This window comes from Eleginops maclovinus, chromosome 12, assembly GCF_036324505.1.
Source record: "Eleginops maclovinus isolate JMC-PN-2008 ecotype Puerto Natales chromosome 12, JC_Emac_rtc_rv5, whole genome shotgun sequence".
Lineage (NCBI taxonomy): Eukaryota > Metazoa > Chordata > Actinopteri > Perciformes > Eleginopidae > Eleginops > Eleginops maclovinus.
This window is the reverse complement of record NC_086360.1, coordinates 955,248-974,752: the sequence shown is the minus strand read 5'-3', so window position 1 is coordinate 974,752 and position 19,505 is coordinate 955,248. Positions and strand designations below refer to the sequence as shown.

Here is a 19,505-nt window from a genome sequence, read left to right as displayed (position 1 = left end):
TGCGACCATCGGGCATATGTTGTGATCTTGTTCAAAGCTTACTGAGTTCTGGAACTCTTATTTTGATACAATTTCCCAGACGTATAATTACAATATCCAGCCTTCCCCTTTAATGGCCATCTTTGGTATTACACCTTGCCTAGATGACTCAGATCCACCAGCATACCTGCAACGGGTCATAGCTTTCTCCTCTTTGTTGGCTAGGCGTGCCATTCTTTTTAAATGGAAGGATTCAACGCCTCCAACATACAGTCAATGGATCAGAGATATGATGCAAAATATAAAACTAGAGAAGATTAGATGTACCCTGAATGGCTCTATCAATACATTTCATAAAACATGGGATCGATTTGCTCAATATGTGAGTATGTTGCCTGGCCTGGAACTGTAGTTATATGCTGTCATTGTCCATGTGCTGTTGATCTGTCCAATTCATGTTGGAATATGAGATGCCTTTTTATTTTATTTTTTTGTTTTGTTTGGTTTTGTCTTGTGTTTTACATTTTTTATCAGTGTTTATTTATTTATTTTATTATTGTTTCCCTTATGTCTGTCTAGTAGCATGTCATGAGAGATGTCTGTTTTTAGTGTTAACTATACGTTATACAACTGTGTAATGTAATCTGATATCAGTTTAAAATCACCATAAATAAAGTGGGAAAAAAATCAAAAAAAATCACTGAAAGTGGTGATCATCAACTGTATATGTTCAGAGGCCTAGTGTGGAGGTATACATAAGGTCTTGAGGCAATCGGATGAAAAACACAATATTTATGATAACAAACAAAGTCACTCGGTCAGATATGACCTGAAATGCAAGAGAAGGGTTGAAGGATAAAAACTAAAAGTAATCATTGTGCTGAAAAATGGCCTTTAAGTGCATATATAATTCTATTTATTATGTGAGATTTCTAGATAATATTGTTATATTTTCTTACTGTTGTACAGAAAACAAAGGTCTGATGGACTTTTTGTATAACTTTTGTGACTCAAATAGTTAGTCCACTAGTTTACTTTTCAGAGATGCATTTTTTTAAAAGTATGTAAAGCTGTAAAATAAAAGTAGTGGAGCAAATAACATTATTTCCCTTTTAAATGTAGTGGAGGAGAAGTATAAAGTCATATAAAATGGAACTACTAAAATAAACTAAAGTTGATCTTTATTGCCTCATAAGTTAAGTTAGAAGTTATTCAAATTAATCAAATGTAGCTCAATGATGCTTGATACTTGAATATATTTTTAAATTAAACCGCCTCCATCGCAGCTCTCTGTAGGGTTCATTTATTATTATTTTTTGTCATCTAATATTTGTTAGAACAAGTTTTCAACTTTAAATGACGGAATTTGAAAAGTGGGCTTATTAACACATGAATACTGCAGTGTAATATTTGTTCATATATATATATATATATGAAGTTTCAGGTGTGGGCCATAATCCATTAGACTAGAATTGCCTGAGGCCCGCAGTTAGGACACCCTCGGCATGAATACTATAGTTTCAACCGTTCTTTCTGCTTTCCTCAACTGTTACTGACTGTGTCCCCCTATATAATGTATTATTATTATTATTATTATTATTATTATTATTATTAGGGTGCTCGGCCACTTTGAGAAGCCTCTGTTCCTGGAGCTGTGCCGGCATATGGTGGTGATCCAGCTGCATCAGGGGGAGGCTCTCTTCAGACCAGGGGACACTGACGACAGTATTTACGTGGTTCAAGATGGCCGCTTGGACATGTGCATCCATGAGAGCGTAAGACCTCAGGGCTGACCACAAACTACTGCCTGCAACAGGCACACAAATATTTCCCACTCAGCGAGGGATCAGTGGGATGTAAAGGTGTTTTCTTCCTGCAGGATGGGACCGATGCTGTGGTGAAGGAAGTGTTGCCAGGAGACAGTGTTCACAGTCTGCTCAGTATCCTGGACATCATCACTGTACGTAGAACAGAATAACAATTCACACTGCAAATACCACACGATGAAACTAACTCCTGAGGAGAGAAGCTACTTAGATCTTTTACTTAAATAAAAGTAGTTTATCACAGTTTAGAATACTCTGTTACAATTCACTAACCCTAATCCTTCAAGAAAAGGATTAACGTTTAGCATCAATTTGTATTTAAAGTAAGTTTTAAAAGTGCTGTTCCTGCACCAAGGCACATTTCAGAAAAATACATTATATAATAAAATGAGTATTATGAAGTAGTGATTCTATTCTTCAATCTAAGTGTTTCACATGTGCTCACATGTCTACCGGCTGTTCTTCCTGATGGAGATTTTTAGTTTAAGGTATCACATAAACACTTTAAATAGATGTTATTAAAATGGTGACCTGCTGTGCGTATTAACTTGTGTTTTATTCATTCTGTACTTTTCTTATGTTATTATTTACATTTCTTCATGCATGATAGTGGTTTTGTTAGGGTTGTTGATTCTCACAGCATCCTTCTTTCTCCACTGTGTATTCAGGGCTATCCAGCGCCTTATAAGACAGTGTCTGCCAGAGCTGCAGTCACCTCCACCATCCTGCGTCTGCCCGCTGCAGCCTTCCAGTCAGTGTTTGAGAAGTATCCAGAAACTCTGGTCCGTGTCATCCAGGTAAAGCGTCCACTGACACTGCCATATTGCAAGTGCCATCTGAGCCAGAACATCAGCCAGGCCGCTTCACGCACTACATCCATTCTCTGTTTGTGACTCCTCCTCTGCAGATAATCATGGTGCGTCTCCAGAGAGTCACCTTCCTCGCCTTACACAACTACCTGGGCCTGACCACTGAGCTCTTTAACCCGGTACGGTTTGATTTTGCTGACTGTACTCCAGACTGATGGATTACCTCACTTTTCACTTTCAATTTTGATGTTACACACATTTTATTCTTAATTTGTTGTGCCACTCTGCTTCATTCTGTTTACTGATAAGCATCACCTTCTCAAGTTAGATAAAACGAGATTCAGTTGTTGCACAGGTGTGCAACAAACATCAACCACCCAATCAATGTACAGCTCTCAGAGAACCACCAGCTGCAATTCAACAAGAGGTGGAGTAAATAAATGCCTTCCATGTGTAGAACACTAAGGCATTGGAGGTTTCAGGTATTCTGATTCTGATCACAACTGTAGGGAATCCAACAGGAATGTTCTGTATCAACGTTCACTCAAAAGGAAAAGAATGATTTAAAGCTGTAGCTAGGTCATTAAGGCCCGATGTGATCATTATGCTTAGCTTAATTAAAACATTTAAGGGAGGATGGTATTGCCCCTTCTTCAGAGTTTTTTTAATTGACTGTTCCAATATGGGAAAAATTCAGTGAACCCTAAGGTATTCTGCTAACATAAAACATACAGCATACAGCTTATGCTTATATATTATACATACCCAATATACCCTGACCCACAGATGACAAAACAATAAGGTTGTTTATTGAAAATAAAGAACAGGTTAGCATTAATGCCTGACGTGGTGCACAAAAATACTGTAGCATAATTCCATTATTTAAAGCTGCAGTCAGCAGGATTGTTTTGATCATATTCACTGAAACCGACACTATGCTCCCACAGAACAACATAAATCATCCGGTTTTAGAAAAACAAACGCGTCTCTACCTCCACCTAGAGCCTGTTATTTGTTTTGCAAAAATCCACCGCGCCCGGTTCTTCTGGTCCAATCAGCGCAGGGCTACAGTTTGTGCACACACAACAGATCCCCCCTCGCGCACGTTACAATATCACATGCACACGCCTGTAGTTCGCACTCGCAGGTGTGTTGGATTATACGAAGCGTGATGGCGGAGAGAAAGACTAACAAGCTTCCAATTCCTCGGTTAACAACTGAAACTAGGAGGTCCAAAACAACCAAGGAAAAGAAAACCCCTGTAGAAAAGAAGGAAACCAAGAAAGAAGGCGACCGTGCAAGTGATAAAACCAGAATCAACATCGGACCGGCATTAAATTAGATCGATGCTGAAGAGACGGGCACGTTCACAGAAATCTGGTGCACACGCACTGACGAGCACCAACTCGATGGGCAGGAGTTTGGGGGCAGTGGGGGAGGGGCGTGAGAGTAGTAAACATTCAAAATGTAGCCTAAGTCCCCTCGATTAGCCAGTCTTGTCGACTGCAGCTTTAAACTAAATATGTGACAATAATCAAAAGGCCTCAAGACAAGAGGCTTGCAAGTTTAATAACACATTTAACTTAAGTCCCAGTCACATTATAAAAAGGAAAATATAACAGCCAATAATTCATTTAGGATTATTTTGGACGTGGCTTCTTGTTTCCAGTAGGTTAAGGTTAGTTAACACACATCTCTCAACTACTGAACAGACAATAAATACATGTGATGATGAATCCCTTCCATCTGTGCCCCTCCGTAGCCTTTCCTGACTCAGGGTTAAGAGTCCAGATCCGAATGTTAAATTGAAGGGGCCGTGACTCGCTCAGCAAACACCTTTAGCTTTTGAAGCAGTTGTTGATCACTCGTAGCCCCTACTGACTGGTGATGGGGGGCCGGGAGTCAATGATGGTTTAAAAATAGTCAATAAAATAGGGTTATCCGTCATAAATGAGCACACAAAATATTAGGCTGATGGTTCCAGGAGTATTTGAGGTTAGCCAGGACAACACGGCTGAACACCTGGCCAGAAAGTGAACTCTAGGTTCACTAAGCCATCTAATGTTCTCAGCTCAATATCTTCATTAGGTCATCCTTCTCCACAGAATTATTTTTCTTTACCTTTTTGGATAGTAGCCTAGTAGTAAATGGAAAAAACGATATACTGCATGCTGTTGTGTTAATACATATTTGAAGAACACTTCAAATATTAAGAAGTGCAAGTGTTATGAAGGGTTAACATATCAAATACACTTCAAACCTCATCATATCAGTAACATAAGAATCCTACTCTATAAATACAGAGGTGTAAAGTCACTAAGTACATCTACTCAAAATTGTACTTAAATACAATTTTGAGCTACTTGTACTTTACTTTAGAATTTCAGTGGTGTACTATTACTCCACTACAATTCAGAGGTAAATGGTGTACTTTTACTCCACTACATTTGTTTAATCCCTGTAGTGACTTTACAGATCTGGATTAATGATGGTAAATATGATCAGCCCTTAAATCAGACTTTAGTTCACCTGCAGTAAATCCAGCAGCTACCCTGCAGTATACAAAGCCATTCAAACTAGCTGCACCTTTACCAGCTCTGAGAACACTTTAATGATCAATAATTATAAAACATATATTATTATAAAATGGGCCGATATTACCTATACGTATGTGGGGCGGCAGTGGCTCAGTAAGGTTTCAGTCGGTTCACGTCCCGATCGGACCAACAAAAAATATGGAGTGAGCTGGTAGCTGGAGAGGTGCCAGTTCTCCTCCTAGGCCACTGCCGAGCTGCCCTTGAGCAAGGCACCTAACCTCTATCTGCTCCCTTGGCGCCGTGTACCTGGCTGCCTCTCTGCTCTGCCACCTCTCCTCTGCATGTGGTTGTGTGTGCATGTATTTCCTCTGTGTTTGTGCATGTATATCCTCTGTGTGTTTAATGTGTGTCAACACAACAGAGTGGAGAAAGCAATTTCAATTTTAATAAAAGTATGTCTTCTTCTTCTTCTTATACTTGAGGAACTTTTTGATTGCAGAACTTTTACTTAGCAGAGTATTCTTACACGCTGGTAATTCTACTTTTTCTTTAGTACAAAATCTGAGTACTTTTCCACCTCTATATGAATATAACCTAAACACATATTTAATAAGATGAATTTACAAAAGGACATGTTTTTTTTCAATGTAATATGAATATATATGTGTGTTGCAGGAGAGCCAAGCGATTTCTCTGGTGTCGGTGGCCAATGTTCTGGGGGAGGGTCATCCACACCGGGGCCTCCGTAGGCAGCCCTCCCACTCTGATGATCAGGGCTCCGAAAAAAGTGACACAGGTCAGAAACAACACCAATGTCCCACACTTCACTGTTAGGCTGCAGGAATGTGTTCTCAATATCGTTTGTCTAACATCTCTGTTTTCTTGTCAAACAACAGAAAAGTCGAGTTTCTCAGAAACTTCGAAATACAAGAAATCCCGCTCATTCTCCAACCCGGTGGCTGTCACAGGTCCTTTCTTTTATTTGCTTCACTTTCTTGTCTGGATAGGACATATGCAATTCAGTGAACTATGGTTACTCTGGAACCCTGGAACAAAAAAGGGATAACTATTACAGAAAAACATTGGGAGTATGTTTTTCCTCTTGTTAATTTCAAAAAGGTATGTCAGTTCCAGTTTACAAATTGAAGTACTAGTTTTAAGCTCATATAAACAATAAGAGACTAAATAAATGACAAAAAAAAGGAAAATAAGTGAATCAACCTATTTGTTTTTTTAACCATCAAGCTTGAAATGTGATCTACTAGAAAGGAAAGACTTCCACATGATATCTGAGATGTGAAGAAACATGAAAATGCAGTTTATAAGTGCTTCAGTGCAAACAGCAGCAACACTCACTCAGCCTCATCCTCACACTCTGCCTCACACTCTGCCTCACACTCTGCCTCACACTCTGCCTCACACTCTGCCTCACACTCTGCCTCACACTCTGCCTCACACTCAGCCTCACACTCAGCCTCACACTCAGCCTCACACTCAGCCTCACACTACCTGCACAGGGAGAGGAGCGTTGTTTGTTGAGCTTCCATGAGCACTGTGATGATGGGATGTTTTTCTTCTGCAGGTGAAATGTCCCTCGGTCTCAACAAAGTGTATGAACGGGCTCAGGTTTCCAAAGAGGAAGCTCTGCCTCCCAGTCCTGTAAAGGTCTCTGTGAAAACTTTGTCTTTTTTGTTCTTGCTGTTGGTTTGAATTCAGATTTGAACATTTGCTTCCATTTACAAAAATGTATTTTAGACTAGTCTGTAAGGTCTACTCTAAATACTGCTCCTCAATTAGTCTCAAAATAGGATTGGTTTAGTTTAGTTTAGCATTGATTGAGTTCAGCTCAGTTTAGTTTGGTTTGAATTAATTTTTGTGTAGTTTGAGTTATGTTTAGATTGAGTTTACTTTAGTTTAGTGTAGTTTAGTTTGAGTTTAGTTTAGTTTTTAGTTAAGTTTTGGTTTATCTTAGTTTAGTTTTTAGTTAAGTTTTGGTTTATCTTAGTTTAGTTTAGTTTGAGTTTAAGTTTAGAGTAGTTCATTACGTTTTCTTTGCTACTGTTCAGTTTTGTTAGAGGAGTAAAGTTTAGTTCTGTTGTCCTGTCTGTAGTTAGTTAATGAGTTAGTCTAGTTCCAATTAGTTTGATTAAGTTCAGTTTAGTTATACTTAGATAGTTTAGTTCAGTTTAGTCTAGTTAAGTTTAGTTACATTCAGTTCAGTTTATTTTACATTAGCTTAGTTCTGTTTTGTTTGGTTTAGTTTGCTGTGAGTTGGAATCGATATCTTGCATGTGCGAGTCCGGCCTCACAGCTTGTTAGGTTACAGCAGAGTACCTTATAGCCCTATTTCCTTTAGGTAGTACAGTGTTGGCAGTCCTTTTAATTGACTATTTTACAACACTGCACAGGCATGAACAAGGTGTTTAGTACTTAGAATATGTGTTTAGTTTATGGTTTAGCATCTTTCTAATCTCACTGATACACTTTTCTGTCTCTTCAGTCAATACTCAAGAAGAGTGTGACCATGCAGCACACTCCATCAGCTGTTTACCACTACAGTGACACTGGAGCAGAAAATGTCCAGCATAACAAAGTTAACGCCATTTTCCAAGCTGCCAAAAAGGATCTGCTCAATGTCATCCAGCTACAGGTAGGGGACAGATTCTATTCACTGTAAGATTATTCCACACAATTCTCCGGTCAGAAATATTGAATCCCAACTATTTTACATATGGAAATGTAAAAGCAACAGTGAAAGACTGATACTAATGTGATTCTATATATTATATATTATGTTATTTGGTTTGTTCTTGATCAGGACCCCAGTCTTCTGGAGGGGAGAGTGAACCTTCGGCAGGTCAAAGCTGGCACTGTGGTGGCTCACCAGGGAGACCAGGTCAGTGTGACGGACCGACAGACAGACACTCTTTGTTGAACACACACTTCATCAAAGAACAAAGTGCAAGTGTATCTTTGAATAAATAATGTTGAGGATTTCCACAGAGACAAGGCTATGATTATTCAATCACTAAGTGCTAAAAGATGGCTTTTACTGCTTGATGGCATTATTTCCCTCTATAGAGTAACAACATCCCACTTCTGATTTGACCGCTTGAGTATTATGGTCTCACAAAAGAAAAATCAATTTTCGAAATGTTTTTTATTCCCCATTCTTAGCCCATCTGAAATAATCTGGTATATTTACAGAGCTAAAGATAACAAAGGTGTTTGCTGCATTCACACAACACATTTGCTCCTTGTGAACTAATGATCCCCACCTGTCTTCAGAGGAAGCAGGAGAAGGAGCATACTCTTGTGTGTAATGTAAATGTATTAAAGGCGCCCGTTGAAGTGTTCTGGTAAAAAAAAGTTTGTATTTACATTCAGTGTTTCTAATTTTGAAAACTGTTGTAACCATCATAACTAACCAACTGAATGCATCTACCTCCACATAAGACTTTGCAAAGCTGACTTTTGTTTCAAGTTTTCAACATGCATAGTTTAAACCCATGTCACAGACAGATTTTTTCCTGGCTTGTCAGCAAACTTCTGTGGATCCATGGAAAAGTGTCCTATAGCCTTCTGAAGCCGTCCATGGTGTTCCCTAAGGCCATTAACAAAAAAACGACTGACAGCCACACAGCCCAGGACATATCCAGATAATTCACACATGTTCGCCAAACATGTAATCCTCGTCAAGACCATTTCTAACTCCTCAGCCTCTCTTCCAGGATGCGAGTGTGGCGTTTATCATCTCGGGGGCGCTCCATGTCTACCAGCGTATGATAGACCGAGAGGAAGAGTCCCTGCTGTTTGTCTCCCACCCAGGGGAGATGGTGGGTCACCTAGCCGTCCTCACGGGGGAGCCCCTCATCTTCACTGTCCGAGCTCACAGAGACTGCACCTTCCTCTCCATATCGAAGGCCCACTTCTATGAGTAAGATTACGCTTTTCTACTACGCTGCTACACACAGTTACTACTCTACTAGACTAGACTCTCACCAGTGACTGTTATTTTTTTTATATATTTACTGTTGTGCCTTCTTTTTATTTATAACTTTTAATATGTGAATATATGTATGAGTATGTGTGTATATATATATAAAAATATATATATTTTTATATATATATTTTTATATATATATATATATATATATATATATATATATATATTCACCCCCCTTGGCTTTTTATCTATTTTGGTACATTACAACCTGTAATTTAAATGTTTTTTAATCTGAATTGTATGTGATGGATCTGCACAAAATAGTTGGTGAACTGAAATGAGAAATGTATATATAAAAACAGAATTTTTTTAATATGTAAAACTGAACATTGGCATGTGCATATGTATTCACCCCCTTTGCTATGAAGTCCCTAAAAAGTTCTGGTGCCACCAATTACCTTCAGAAGACACATAATTAGTGAAATGAAGTCCACCTGTGTGCAATCTAAGTGTCACATGATCTGTCAGTATAAACACAGCTTTTCTGAAAGGCCCCATAGGCTGCAACACCACTAAGAAAGGCATCACACCATGAAGACCAAGGAGCTCTCCAAACAAGTCAGGGACAAAGTTATTGAGGAATACAAGTCAGGGTTGGATTATAAAAAAAATATCCACATCTTTGATGATCCCCCGGAGCGCCATCAAATCCATAATCTTCAACTGGAAAGAACATGGGACGACAACAAACCTGCCAAGACAGGGCCGCCCACCAAAACTCACAGACCACGGCCGAGGAGGGATTTAATCAGAGAGGCAACAGAGAGACCAAAGGTAACCCTGAAGGAGCTGCAGAGTTCCACAACAGAGGCTGGAGTGTCTGTGCATAGGACCACAATAAGCCGTACACTCCATAGAGCTGGGCTTTATGGAAGAGTGGCCAGAAAAAAACATTACTTAGTGTTAAAAATAAGAAGGCACGTTTTGAGTTTGCCAAAAGGCATGTGGCCGACATGTGTATGGCGGAAGGTGCTCTGGTCAGATGAGACTAAAATTGAACTTTTCGGCCACCAAGGGAAATGCTATGTCTGGCAGAAACCCAACACATCCCATCATCCCAAGAACACCATCCCAGTGAAACATGGTGGTGGCAGCATCAGGCTGTGGGGATGTTTTTCAGCAGCAGGGACTGGGAAACTGGTCAGAGTCGAGGGAAAGATGGATGGTGCTAAATACAGGGATATTCTATTCAGTCTGCCTGTGACTTGAGACCGGGACGGAGGTTCACCTTCCAGCAGGACAATGACCCGAAGCATACTGCTAAAGCAACCCTCGAATGGTTTAACCGGAAGAATTGAAATGTGTTGGAATGGCCTAGTCAAAGCCCAGACCTCAATCCAATTGAGAATCTCTGATTTGACTTGAAGACAGCTGTTCACAAGCGGAAACCATCCCACATCAAGGAGCTGGAGAAGTTTTGCCATGAGGAATGGGCAAAAATCCCAGTGGCAAGATGTGGCAAGCTCATAGAGACGTATCAAAAGTGACTTGCAGCTGTAATTGCCGCAAAAGGTGGCTCTACAAAGTACTGACATTAGGGGATGAATAGTTATGCACGCTGAAGTTTTCTGTTATTTTGTCCTTTTTGTTGTTTGCTTCACAATAAATAAAAAAAAACACATCTTCAAAGTTGTAGGCATGTTCTGTAAATGAAATGATGCAATCCCTCAAGCAATCCATTTTACTTCAAGGTTGTGAGGCAACGAAACATGAAAAATGCCAAGGGGGGGGGAAACTTTTGCAAGCCACTGTATATCTAAATATTGTTTTATTGTATTCTATAAACTACTGACAACATTTCTCTGTGTTGGAATTCAACAGACACTGGAATGGCTGCCATACATGTAGAGATACAGATTTAAGAAACATTTGGAGTGGTCTCTTCATTTTTTCCGGAGCTACATATATATTTATATACACTGCCCAGCCAAAAAAAAAGGTCACACACTCCAATAATCGTTGGACCACCTTTACAAGCTTCTGCAATGTCACAACATTTATTTCTGTCTTGCATTAATTTTTCGTCAAGATCTTGTATTGATGACGGGAGAGTCGGACCACTGCGCAAAGTCTTCTCCAGCAAATCCCAAAGATTCTCAATCGGGTTCAGGTCTGGACTCTGTGGGGGCCAATCCATGTGTGAAGTGATGTCTCATGCTCCCTGAACCACTCCTTCACAATTTGAGCCCGATGGATCCTGGCATTGTCATTTTGGAACATGCCTGTGCCATCAGCGAAGAAAAAATCCATTGATGGAATAACCTGGTGATTCATTATATTCAGGTAGTCAGCTGACCTCATTCTTTGGGCACGTTGCTGAACCTAGACCAGACCAACTGCAGCAACCCCAGATCATAGCACTGCCCCCCACAGGCTTGTGACATTTTTTTTGGCTGGGCAGTGTATTTTTACTGTATATATAAGACTTTGCAAAGCTCACAAACATTTAGGCATTTCACAGTGTGTTCTTCTCCTCACGTCACTCGGATGCAAACACATGCGTGTTTTTAACCTTGCAGGATGATGCGTGACGACCCCCGTGTGGTGCTGAACGTCGCTCACACTGTGGTGAAGAGGGTGTCGCCTTTCGTCCGACAGATTGACTTCGCCCTGGACTGGATGGCTGTGGAGGCTGGCCGTGCCGTCTACAGGTATTTACTGACACAATTCAGACCAACTGTTAAGCGGGCAGCAGAACAGGTGGACCCAGGTGCGAGATCGGCGGGTGAATAGGGGGGAAACCAAGGCTGAGGTTAAGGGTCCGGGTCTGAGCGGTCCACAGGGACTGGAGCAGAACAGGCAGGACTGCAAGGGAAGACAAAAACATAACGGGATCAGGCAAGGGAACGAACGATCAAAAAGGTATCAAAAATAGTTACAGACTTGATGTATAACTGACGAGCAGGTTCTACGATCTGGCAGAGTGGATGTGGCAGGGCTGACTCTTTATAGGAGTGTTTGATGGTAGAGAGGGTTTCAGCTGGAGGGTTGCTGCTCTGACTCCAGCACACCTGTAGACAATCAGACCGGGAAAGCTGCTCAAAGAGTGGTAATGAATAGTCAGGGTTAGGGATGGGCATTCGATTAAATTGTCTTAATCGATCGTCGGGAGAATTAACGATCGATTTTCGATTAATCATTCATATTTTTATATTAAAATTCACTATTTATTGGCTATATTAAAAATGCAATGAACATACAAAAAACAGTGTGTTTTCCTCATTGAGAGATGTATTACAAGATGAACAACTCTTGTGGCAGTTCAACCGGATCCGTTCAATGGTTGAACTTGAAAATATGCGCTGCTGTGCTCTTAAGCAGCGGAGCTTGCAGCTAGAAGCCGGTGCTGATGAACACAACTGACCCTCGTTTTCTCCCAAAATAATAATAGTATAAAAAATAATCATGTTAAACAATAACTTAACCAAAAATATATAATACTTTTAGTCTGACAGGTTTTGCCAAATGTAACTCAAAACTATCCAAAAAGGCGAGAAAGAGGGTGAGAGAGAGATTAGCCAACCTAACAATGAATTAGGCTAATTAACAAAGCTTCATAAAAATAACCAGTAACTCACATACAACTTCAGCACCAGTCTACTGATTTTTGTTGAGAAAGATAAGCACGTTAACATGCTCTGGGGTCAGGCGCGAGCGCAGCCTGGTGACCGTCAGTTCAGCCGCCGAAAACACCCGCTCTGAGGGGACAGACGTCGCCGTGATGCACAGGTACCTCCGTGATGCACAGGTACCTCCGTGCTAACTTGGCAAGCCTGGGGAACCTTATTCCATTCGCTTTCCACCAGTCTGTAGGGTTGCATTCCAGGGGTGGGGGAGCCTCCCTCAGAAAGTTATGACGTTCTGCTCCTTCGATGCCAGACTCGCATTGAGTGGTATAGTGCTCCCCAAGGAGTTGTGTCATAGCACAGACCTGGGACTGGGAGGCCGTGACTCCAGTGTTTGCGCTCCCCTCGTCCGTGTCAGACAACGCAGGCTCCTCGTCTCCCCCAGCCATTGCGATAGCCGCCCTACCGATCTCCACTGCCTCTGCCAGTTCAACCAGTTTCACATTAGCAGCCATTTTCTGTGTTGGTGTGAGAAAGCCCAGGTGCTTGTGACGAGGGTCCAGCATTGATGAGATCATGGGGGCGGAATACACAAACTCTTCAGACTGAACCTGTAAATGATGGGGGAAATCAATAAGAAAAAAATGCTGTATCTAAATAGGCAACACAACGCAGATAGGAGGCAAGTATGCATTAGAGAAAGACAGGCCTACTCCAATTGGCTATTTATTATGGAAATCATTTAAAGTAAGATAAAAAGTTTAGCTTACATTCATTCGCTTGATGAGGGAGGACCGCACGTTTGTCTTGAATTCGATGAGTCTGGGCCCGTCTTCTTCACTGGGCATGAGGTGGATATTGATGAGGCCGAAGGTGACGGGATAAGTGTTCGAGATGGAGACGTCTTTCTCTGCAGAATTAACCGTGGTGGCACATTTAAGTGCTGACAGCACAGGCTGTGTGTCCTCCATCATCTGCCAGTTCTCATCCTTCAACTCCAGGATCCTGGCATCTTGAAGCTTGGTCACGGTTCGGTCCGACAGCACAGCAGCAACAGCCCACCGCTGCTCCACCAGCCGATCAAACATCTCGCACACAGAGTTACACCGTATTTTAAACGACTGGATAAGCCGGTGAGTTGCGAGGCCCATTTGCTCCTGTTTCTTTTGCAGTGCATTGGTTGCTGCAGTGCTGTGATTGAAGTGGCTAACAAGTTTACTAGCTGCTGATATTACCCGATATAGATACAGTGCAAGTCCGTCATTTATGGCCAACTGGAATATGTGTGCAAAGCAGGCAACGGAAATCCAGTTGACTCTGGTGGGACTGTTGGCAGCAACAATATTGGCCGCGTTGTCATGAACGCATGCAATAACTCGGTCTTCAAGTCCCCATTGCTCTACAGCTTTATTCATTTTCTCAGCGAGGTGGTCAGCTGTATGCCGACCTGGCAGGCTCTCTGTGAGCAGGACCGCTGAGTTCATTTGCCAGTCATCACTGATGTAGTGGCAGGTGATTGTGATGTAGCTCTCAGCTGTTAAAGCGGTCCAGCGGTCTGTGGTTAGAGCAACTCTTTCAGCTGTGCTCAGTTCTTCTAACAGCTCCTGCTTCCGTTCTTCGTAGTGAGTTTCTATCAGTCTGGTGATGGTACGTCGTGACGGAATGTGATATGCTGGTTCCAATAAGTTTATCAGTTTTCGAAAACCTTCGCCCTCAACAATACTTAAGGGCAGCATATCCATCTCAATGAACTTGCAGATCCCTTGTGTAATTTTCTCTGCTCGTTGTGCATCGCAGCTCCTCCGTGCTAACATCGAGTTGATGCTAGGTTGAGACCGAGAGCAGGATGCACCGCCACTAACCAGGGTCGGATGCGCAAGTGGTACATCATTTGAGTCGTGGACGAGTTGTACTTATACACAGCTTTGCAGTGTTGGCAGTGAACTGAGTCATTCTTTAAATCAAAATGGTCCCACGCCACACTTTGCCGTGACCTCTTCATGATTACTTTTGAAATACACGGAAACTCCCAGGTATCTGAGGAGGCCTGTGGCGGTTTTTTTCAAACATTGCCCCCGTGTGGTAAATGTTTGATTGCTGCCACATAGCGAAATTCATTGCATTCCTTCAAGACTCACACTACGCAACAGAACCTGCATTAGTTTTATCGATAAAAAATTAATGTCATCGACGAAATTCTTAATGATCAATTAATCGATCGTTGATTAATCATTCCCATCCCTAGTCAGGGTGGTGAGTAGAAAACACAATGTAACACCAAAACTAATGAGTTATATTTAAATAAACCTTATTAGACCAAACACTCCTTTGTTAAGCTTATCCTAATCAGTTATGTCCAATGTTAATTTTTGTTTAAATTCTCTACTTTGTATCATTCCAATCTGTTACAATCATAGAATATATGTTATTGATTCTGGTGATGTTTTATTCCAGGCTAACTTGAGCGAAATAAAAAATGATACTTTTATTATTTTATTTTATTATTATTATTATTATTATTATTATTATTATTATTTGTTTTACTTAAGTATACTGCATTCATTTCCCAAACCATCATTTTTAAAACCATCTAATCAGTGAAAGAAACAATTATTCTAACTAAATGAATGAAAATGTGGGGTGATCTTTTAATTCCTTATTGTTTTTAGACAGGGAGACAAGTCAGACAGCACCTTCATCGTACTGAGCGGCCGACTCCGCTCTGTCATTGCAAAAGATGATGGGAAGAAGGAGCTGGCTGGAGAGTATGGCCGTGGGGATCTGATTGGTGTGGTAAGTGTTCACAAACTGCTGAGCAGACACTCTGGGGAGCGCTCAACCAGGGAAAACTTTGTTTTTTGTTAAAATAAAATGTGGTGAGCGAGGCGTAATATGAAAGAAATGTTAGTCTTTGACGATCAATCCTGATATTGTATATCTTAAGGGGGGAGTGCAGCCGTGAGTTGAATAGGAAACCCCCCTGGGGTCTAGACACTGGTAAGGATGTTGAAGATCTAGATTTGTTGAGGTGTGGTCTCCTGGGCCCTGGATGTAATGAATAGAGGTTGTTGGGATGGAGGCGGGCCGCAGCATAAACACCTGAAATCACAGCTGACTGCATGAGTGAGGAGAACCATTTAAAGTTTGACTGCAGCACGATGATTGACTGCTTGAGATTGTGGTGAGATGTTATTGGTTAAAAGCGGACTACTGATTAATGCAGCTGCGGAGTGAATGATTGTATACTCAGTCTTCCAGAAAGAACTTGTGCTCAAGCTTAATTAAAACAGCTGTTGGTCCGATGCAGGTGGAGGCTCTGACCCACATGAACCGAGCCACCACGGTGCACGCCGTCCGGGACTCAGAGCTCGCCAAGCTCCCTGAAGGCGCTCTGAACTCCATCAAGAGAAGATATCCTCAGGTGGTCACCAGGCTCATCCACCTGCTGGGAGAGAAGATCCTGGGAAACATGCAGCAAGTCAGCGGACCCCTGGCTGGTAATTACACCCCCCGTTTGTGAGTGTGTGTCACCAAGGACCAAGGTTAGACAAGTTATTTTCTATAATAATTTATTATATTTTTGTTTTAATGTTTGATTTGATTTCAGTTGAGTTTAGTTTGAGAGTAGGGGTGTCCAAACTATGGCCAGTGGACCAACTTTGGCCTGCGTTCCATTTAGAATTGGTCCTCAGCTAATTCTGAAGTCTAATGAAATATGGCCCCCACCTGAAACTTCTTAAATTATACTACTTAAATATATATGTGAACAGATATTACACTGCAGTATTCATGTGTTAATAAGACCACTTTGTGAATTCCATCATTTAAAGTTGAAAACTTGTTCTAACAAATATTAGATGATAAAAAAGCCCAATAATTTATTTTCACAACCAGGTTGAAATATACCCTTCATATGTGCCCTTATTATCAGCACTCTGAGGCTCCTGTTTAAGGGATGAGCTGCAACACTGTCTGTAACAAAATAAATGAACCCTACGGAGAGCTGCGATGGAGGCTGTTTTTTATAAAAGCATATTCAAGTATCAAGCAACATTTAGCTACATTTAAATGGTTTTAATAACTTATAACTTAACTTATGAGGCAATAAGCCTCTCCTCTATTGAGGGGCCCAGCCCTTCATATGTTTTCTCTATGTGGCCCTCAGTGAGAAACACCCCTGCTCTAGATTGTGTATGCAAGTTTTGTTTTGGTGTTTTAGCAACAATTTAGTTTCAGTCATACAGTAGTTTTATTTGTTTGTGTGAGTGCCAGGTATAATGTCTCAAAAGCACTTAGATGCATAAACAAACACAATATATGTTTGGAGAATTGTGTAGGAATGGTCACAACGTTGGTATTTACTTCAAGACTCTTGAAGAGTAATGCATAGCTCCATCCATGGGATGTCAGGTCTGTTCAGTGTCTGTGGTTCAATGTCACAACAGATGACTTAAATTCATGCTGTCGTCTTTTTGGGGTATCATTAAACAGTTTAACGGTGATATGAATAATGTTTTTTATTTAGTATTTTACCGAGAACATACATGACAGTAAACAACTGTTTAGATTTCCTTTGAATCAGTTTGGTTTCACTTACCACAATATTGTTCAATTACCTTTTTAGTTTATTTTATTTAACATTAATAACAACTTTATGGACTGCAAATAATAGCGCCACTATCAGATAACATGTGAAGATCAATCGGGCTTTAGTATGGATTAAGATACAAGAAACATGCAGAATAGATAAACAGGGAATAATCACAGAATAGACATGGTTTTTTATTGCATGTTTCAAACCAAAAAGTTATATTTCTGCCTAAAATGTAATGAGAAATCTCCTCTGCAGCTCGTAGTCTGGCCCTCCACACCCCCACCAGCAAGTGGGATGTTGGGAACCCAGCGTCCAACCTGTCCACTGTGTCCATCCTGCCAGTGTCTGAGGACGTCCCACTCACAGCTTTCACCCTGGAGCTGCAGCTGGCACTCAGCGGCATCGGTACACACACACACACACACACACACACACACACACACACACACACACACACACACACACACACACACACACACACACACACACACACACACACGTAACGGCACCACAGGTTGGATTATAACCTGCTTCCACGTCCAAGTCAACTTTAATGTCAATCTTTGAGTTTGCGTGTAGACAGATAGATCAAAATAGTGTCTCCCACAATCCCCACGAATAAAAAAGTATAAAAAATACAAATACTTTTTGGGATAAGAAGGATGTACTTTAGAATCTGCACTATGATATGTTGTGCAGCACACTCATTCACAGTGATGAAATAGGTCCTGTATTAAAAACTATTGTGATGTCTTTCTGTTTTCTGAAGGCCCGACTCTGCTCCTGACCAGTGACAGCATCAAACAGCGCCTCGGTGCTGCAGCTCTGGACAGGTAGAACTGTTTACCTTTAAGATAATAACTTAAAAGCTCTGATGGGCGAAGTCATACAAGTCATTGCTGATTCGTGTTTCATTCACAGTAATACTTCCTGAGAAATCTTGCACCGTCTAATATTTGTTCTTCATCTTTGAAAGTGTCCATGAGTATCGTCTGTCCAGCTGGCTGGGGCAGCAGGAGGACATCCATCGCATTGTCCTCTACCAGTCTGACCCCACCCTCACGCCCTGGACCCAGCGCTGCATCCGCCAGGCTGACTGCATCATCATCGTGGGACTGGGGGAGCAGGAGCCCACTGTGGGGGAGGTCAGTTCAACTGCACTCATTGTACAGCTGCTGGAGCTCTTATTCCGAAAGCAAACAGGACTTTCCCTCTTAGAAAGTACCTTGGTTGGTTATTGGGTAATGGGGGCACAACCCAAAAAAACATTGTGACATCACAATGTGTCCAAAATCTGATCAGCTGATTTTTAAACAGGTTTTTATAGAGATGGATCAGGACAAAAAGAGAGGGGTCTTTGCTCCTGAAACTTGAGTCTCTGAACATTAAACTAAATCATTATTCTGATACTAGAGAGAATACAGGTCAAAGGACCTTTAGCACTGTCTTTCCGGATGCTGCTGCCTGAATCTCAGGACTGTAGAGTATCTGCCCCCCCCCCCCCCCAATACTTCACATGCCTGACAGCGACCAATCAAACCTGATTCAAAGTGCAGATAAGTTAAATCAGAGAATGTATCACACAGTAATAAAATGAATCAGCCAATGTAATAATTGAAAAACCTAAATAATTCAGAAATCAATTTTATATTATTATAAGCTCATTGTTGTCAAGGCTGGACTTAGGACCTAAAGAAAAGTCCTTTATTGGCGATTGATCCAAAATTCATGCCCCTGTGCCAGGTAAACAAGAATAAACACTTTTCAAAATAAAACAGGAAAACAAAAACAGATCTTGACATGGCAAAATAGAACAAGGAAAACTAATACCATGTAACATTACCCCCCCCTCAAGGGACAGATCCCAGACGCCCCGAACCAAGTCCAAAAAGTCAAGCAGGGTAGATGGAGGTGGTCTTGAGAAGGGGGTCAGGGCAGGGAACAGGGTTCGGCCTGAACAGATCTTGACAGGGCAAAATAAAACAGGGAAAACTAATACGGATTATGACTATGGTCACAAACTATTAACTGTGCGTGGATAAGGTAGCTCTTAATAACTGATTCAAAAAGCCTTTCAGTTTAAAAAAAGAGTTGGCTGAGTTATGAAGGTGAGGAGAGATATAAAACCACATGCTCACACATTGTAGTTCAGGAACTCAGAGGGAAAATGAAAATATGTGAGATAAGT

The 19,505-nt window shown here is 41.2% G+C and overlaps 1 protein-coding gene across 2 annotated transcripts in view; it reads left to right on the top strand.

The window, feature by feature from the left end:
• Positions 1-19,505, top strand: part of pnpla7b (patatin-like phospholipase domain containing 7b) — a 50,228-nt gene that overhangs the window by 17,729 nt on the left and 12,994 nt on the right. For both annotated transcript variants that reach the window (XM_063897660.1, XM_063897661.1), the window contains exons 9-24: positions 1,595-1,754; positions 1,859-1,939; positions 2,474-2,602; positions 2,713-2,793; positions 5,827-5,947; positions 6,048-6,119; positions 6,734-6,816; positions 7,652-7,801; positions 7,970-8,047; positions 8,883-9,088; positions 11,677-11,808; positions 15,393-15,516; positions 16,031-16,220; positions 17,573-17,722; positions 18,087-18,150; positions 18,294-18,462. In XM_063897660.1, the coding sequence (XP_063753730.1) occupies positions 1,595-1,754; positions 1,859-1,939; positions 2,474-2,602; positions 2,713-2,793; positions 5,827-5,947; positions 6,048-6,119; positions 6,734-6,816; positions 7,652-7,801; positions 7,970-8,047; positions 8,883-9,088; positions 11,677-11,808; positions 15,393-15,516; positions 16,031-16,220; positions 17,573-17,722; positions 18,087-18,150; positions 18,294-18,462 (1,990 nt within the window). The remainder of the gene's footprint in view (positions 1-1,594; positions 1,755-1,858; positions 1,940-2,473; positions 2,603-2,712; positions 2,794-5,826; positions 5,948-6,047; positions 6,120-6,733; positions 6,817-7,651; positions 7,802-7,969; positions 8,048-8,882; positions 9,089-11,676; positions 11,809-15,392; positions 15,517-16,030; positions 16,221-17,572; positions 17,723-18,086; positions 18,151-18,293; positions 18,463-19,505) is intronic.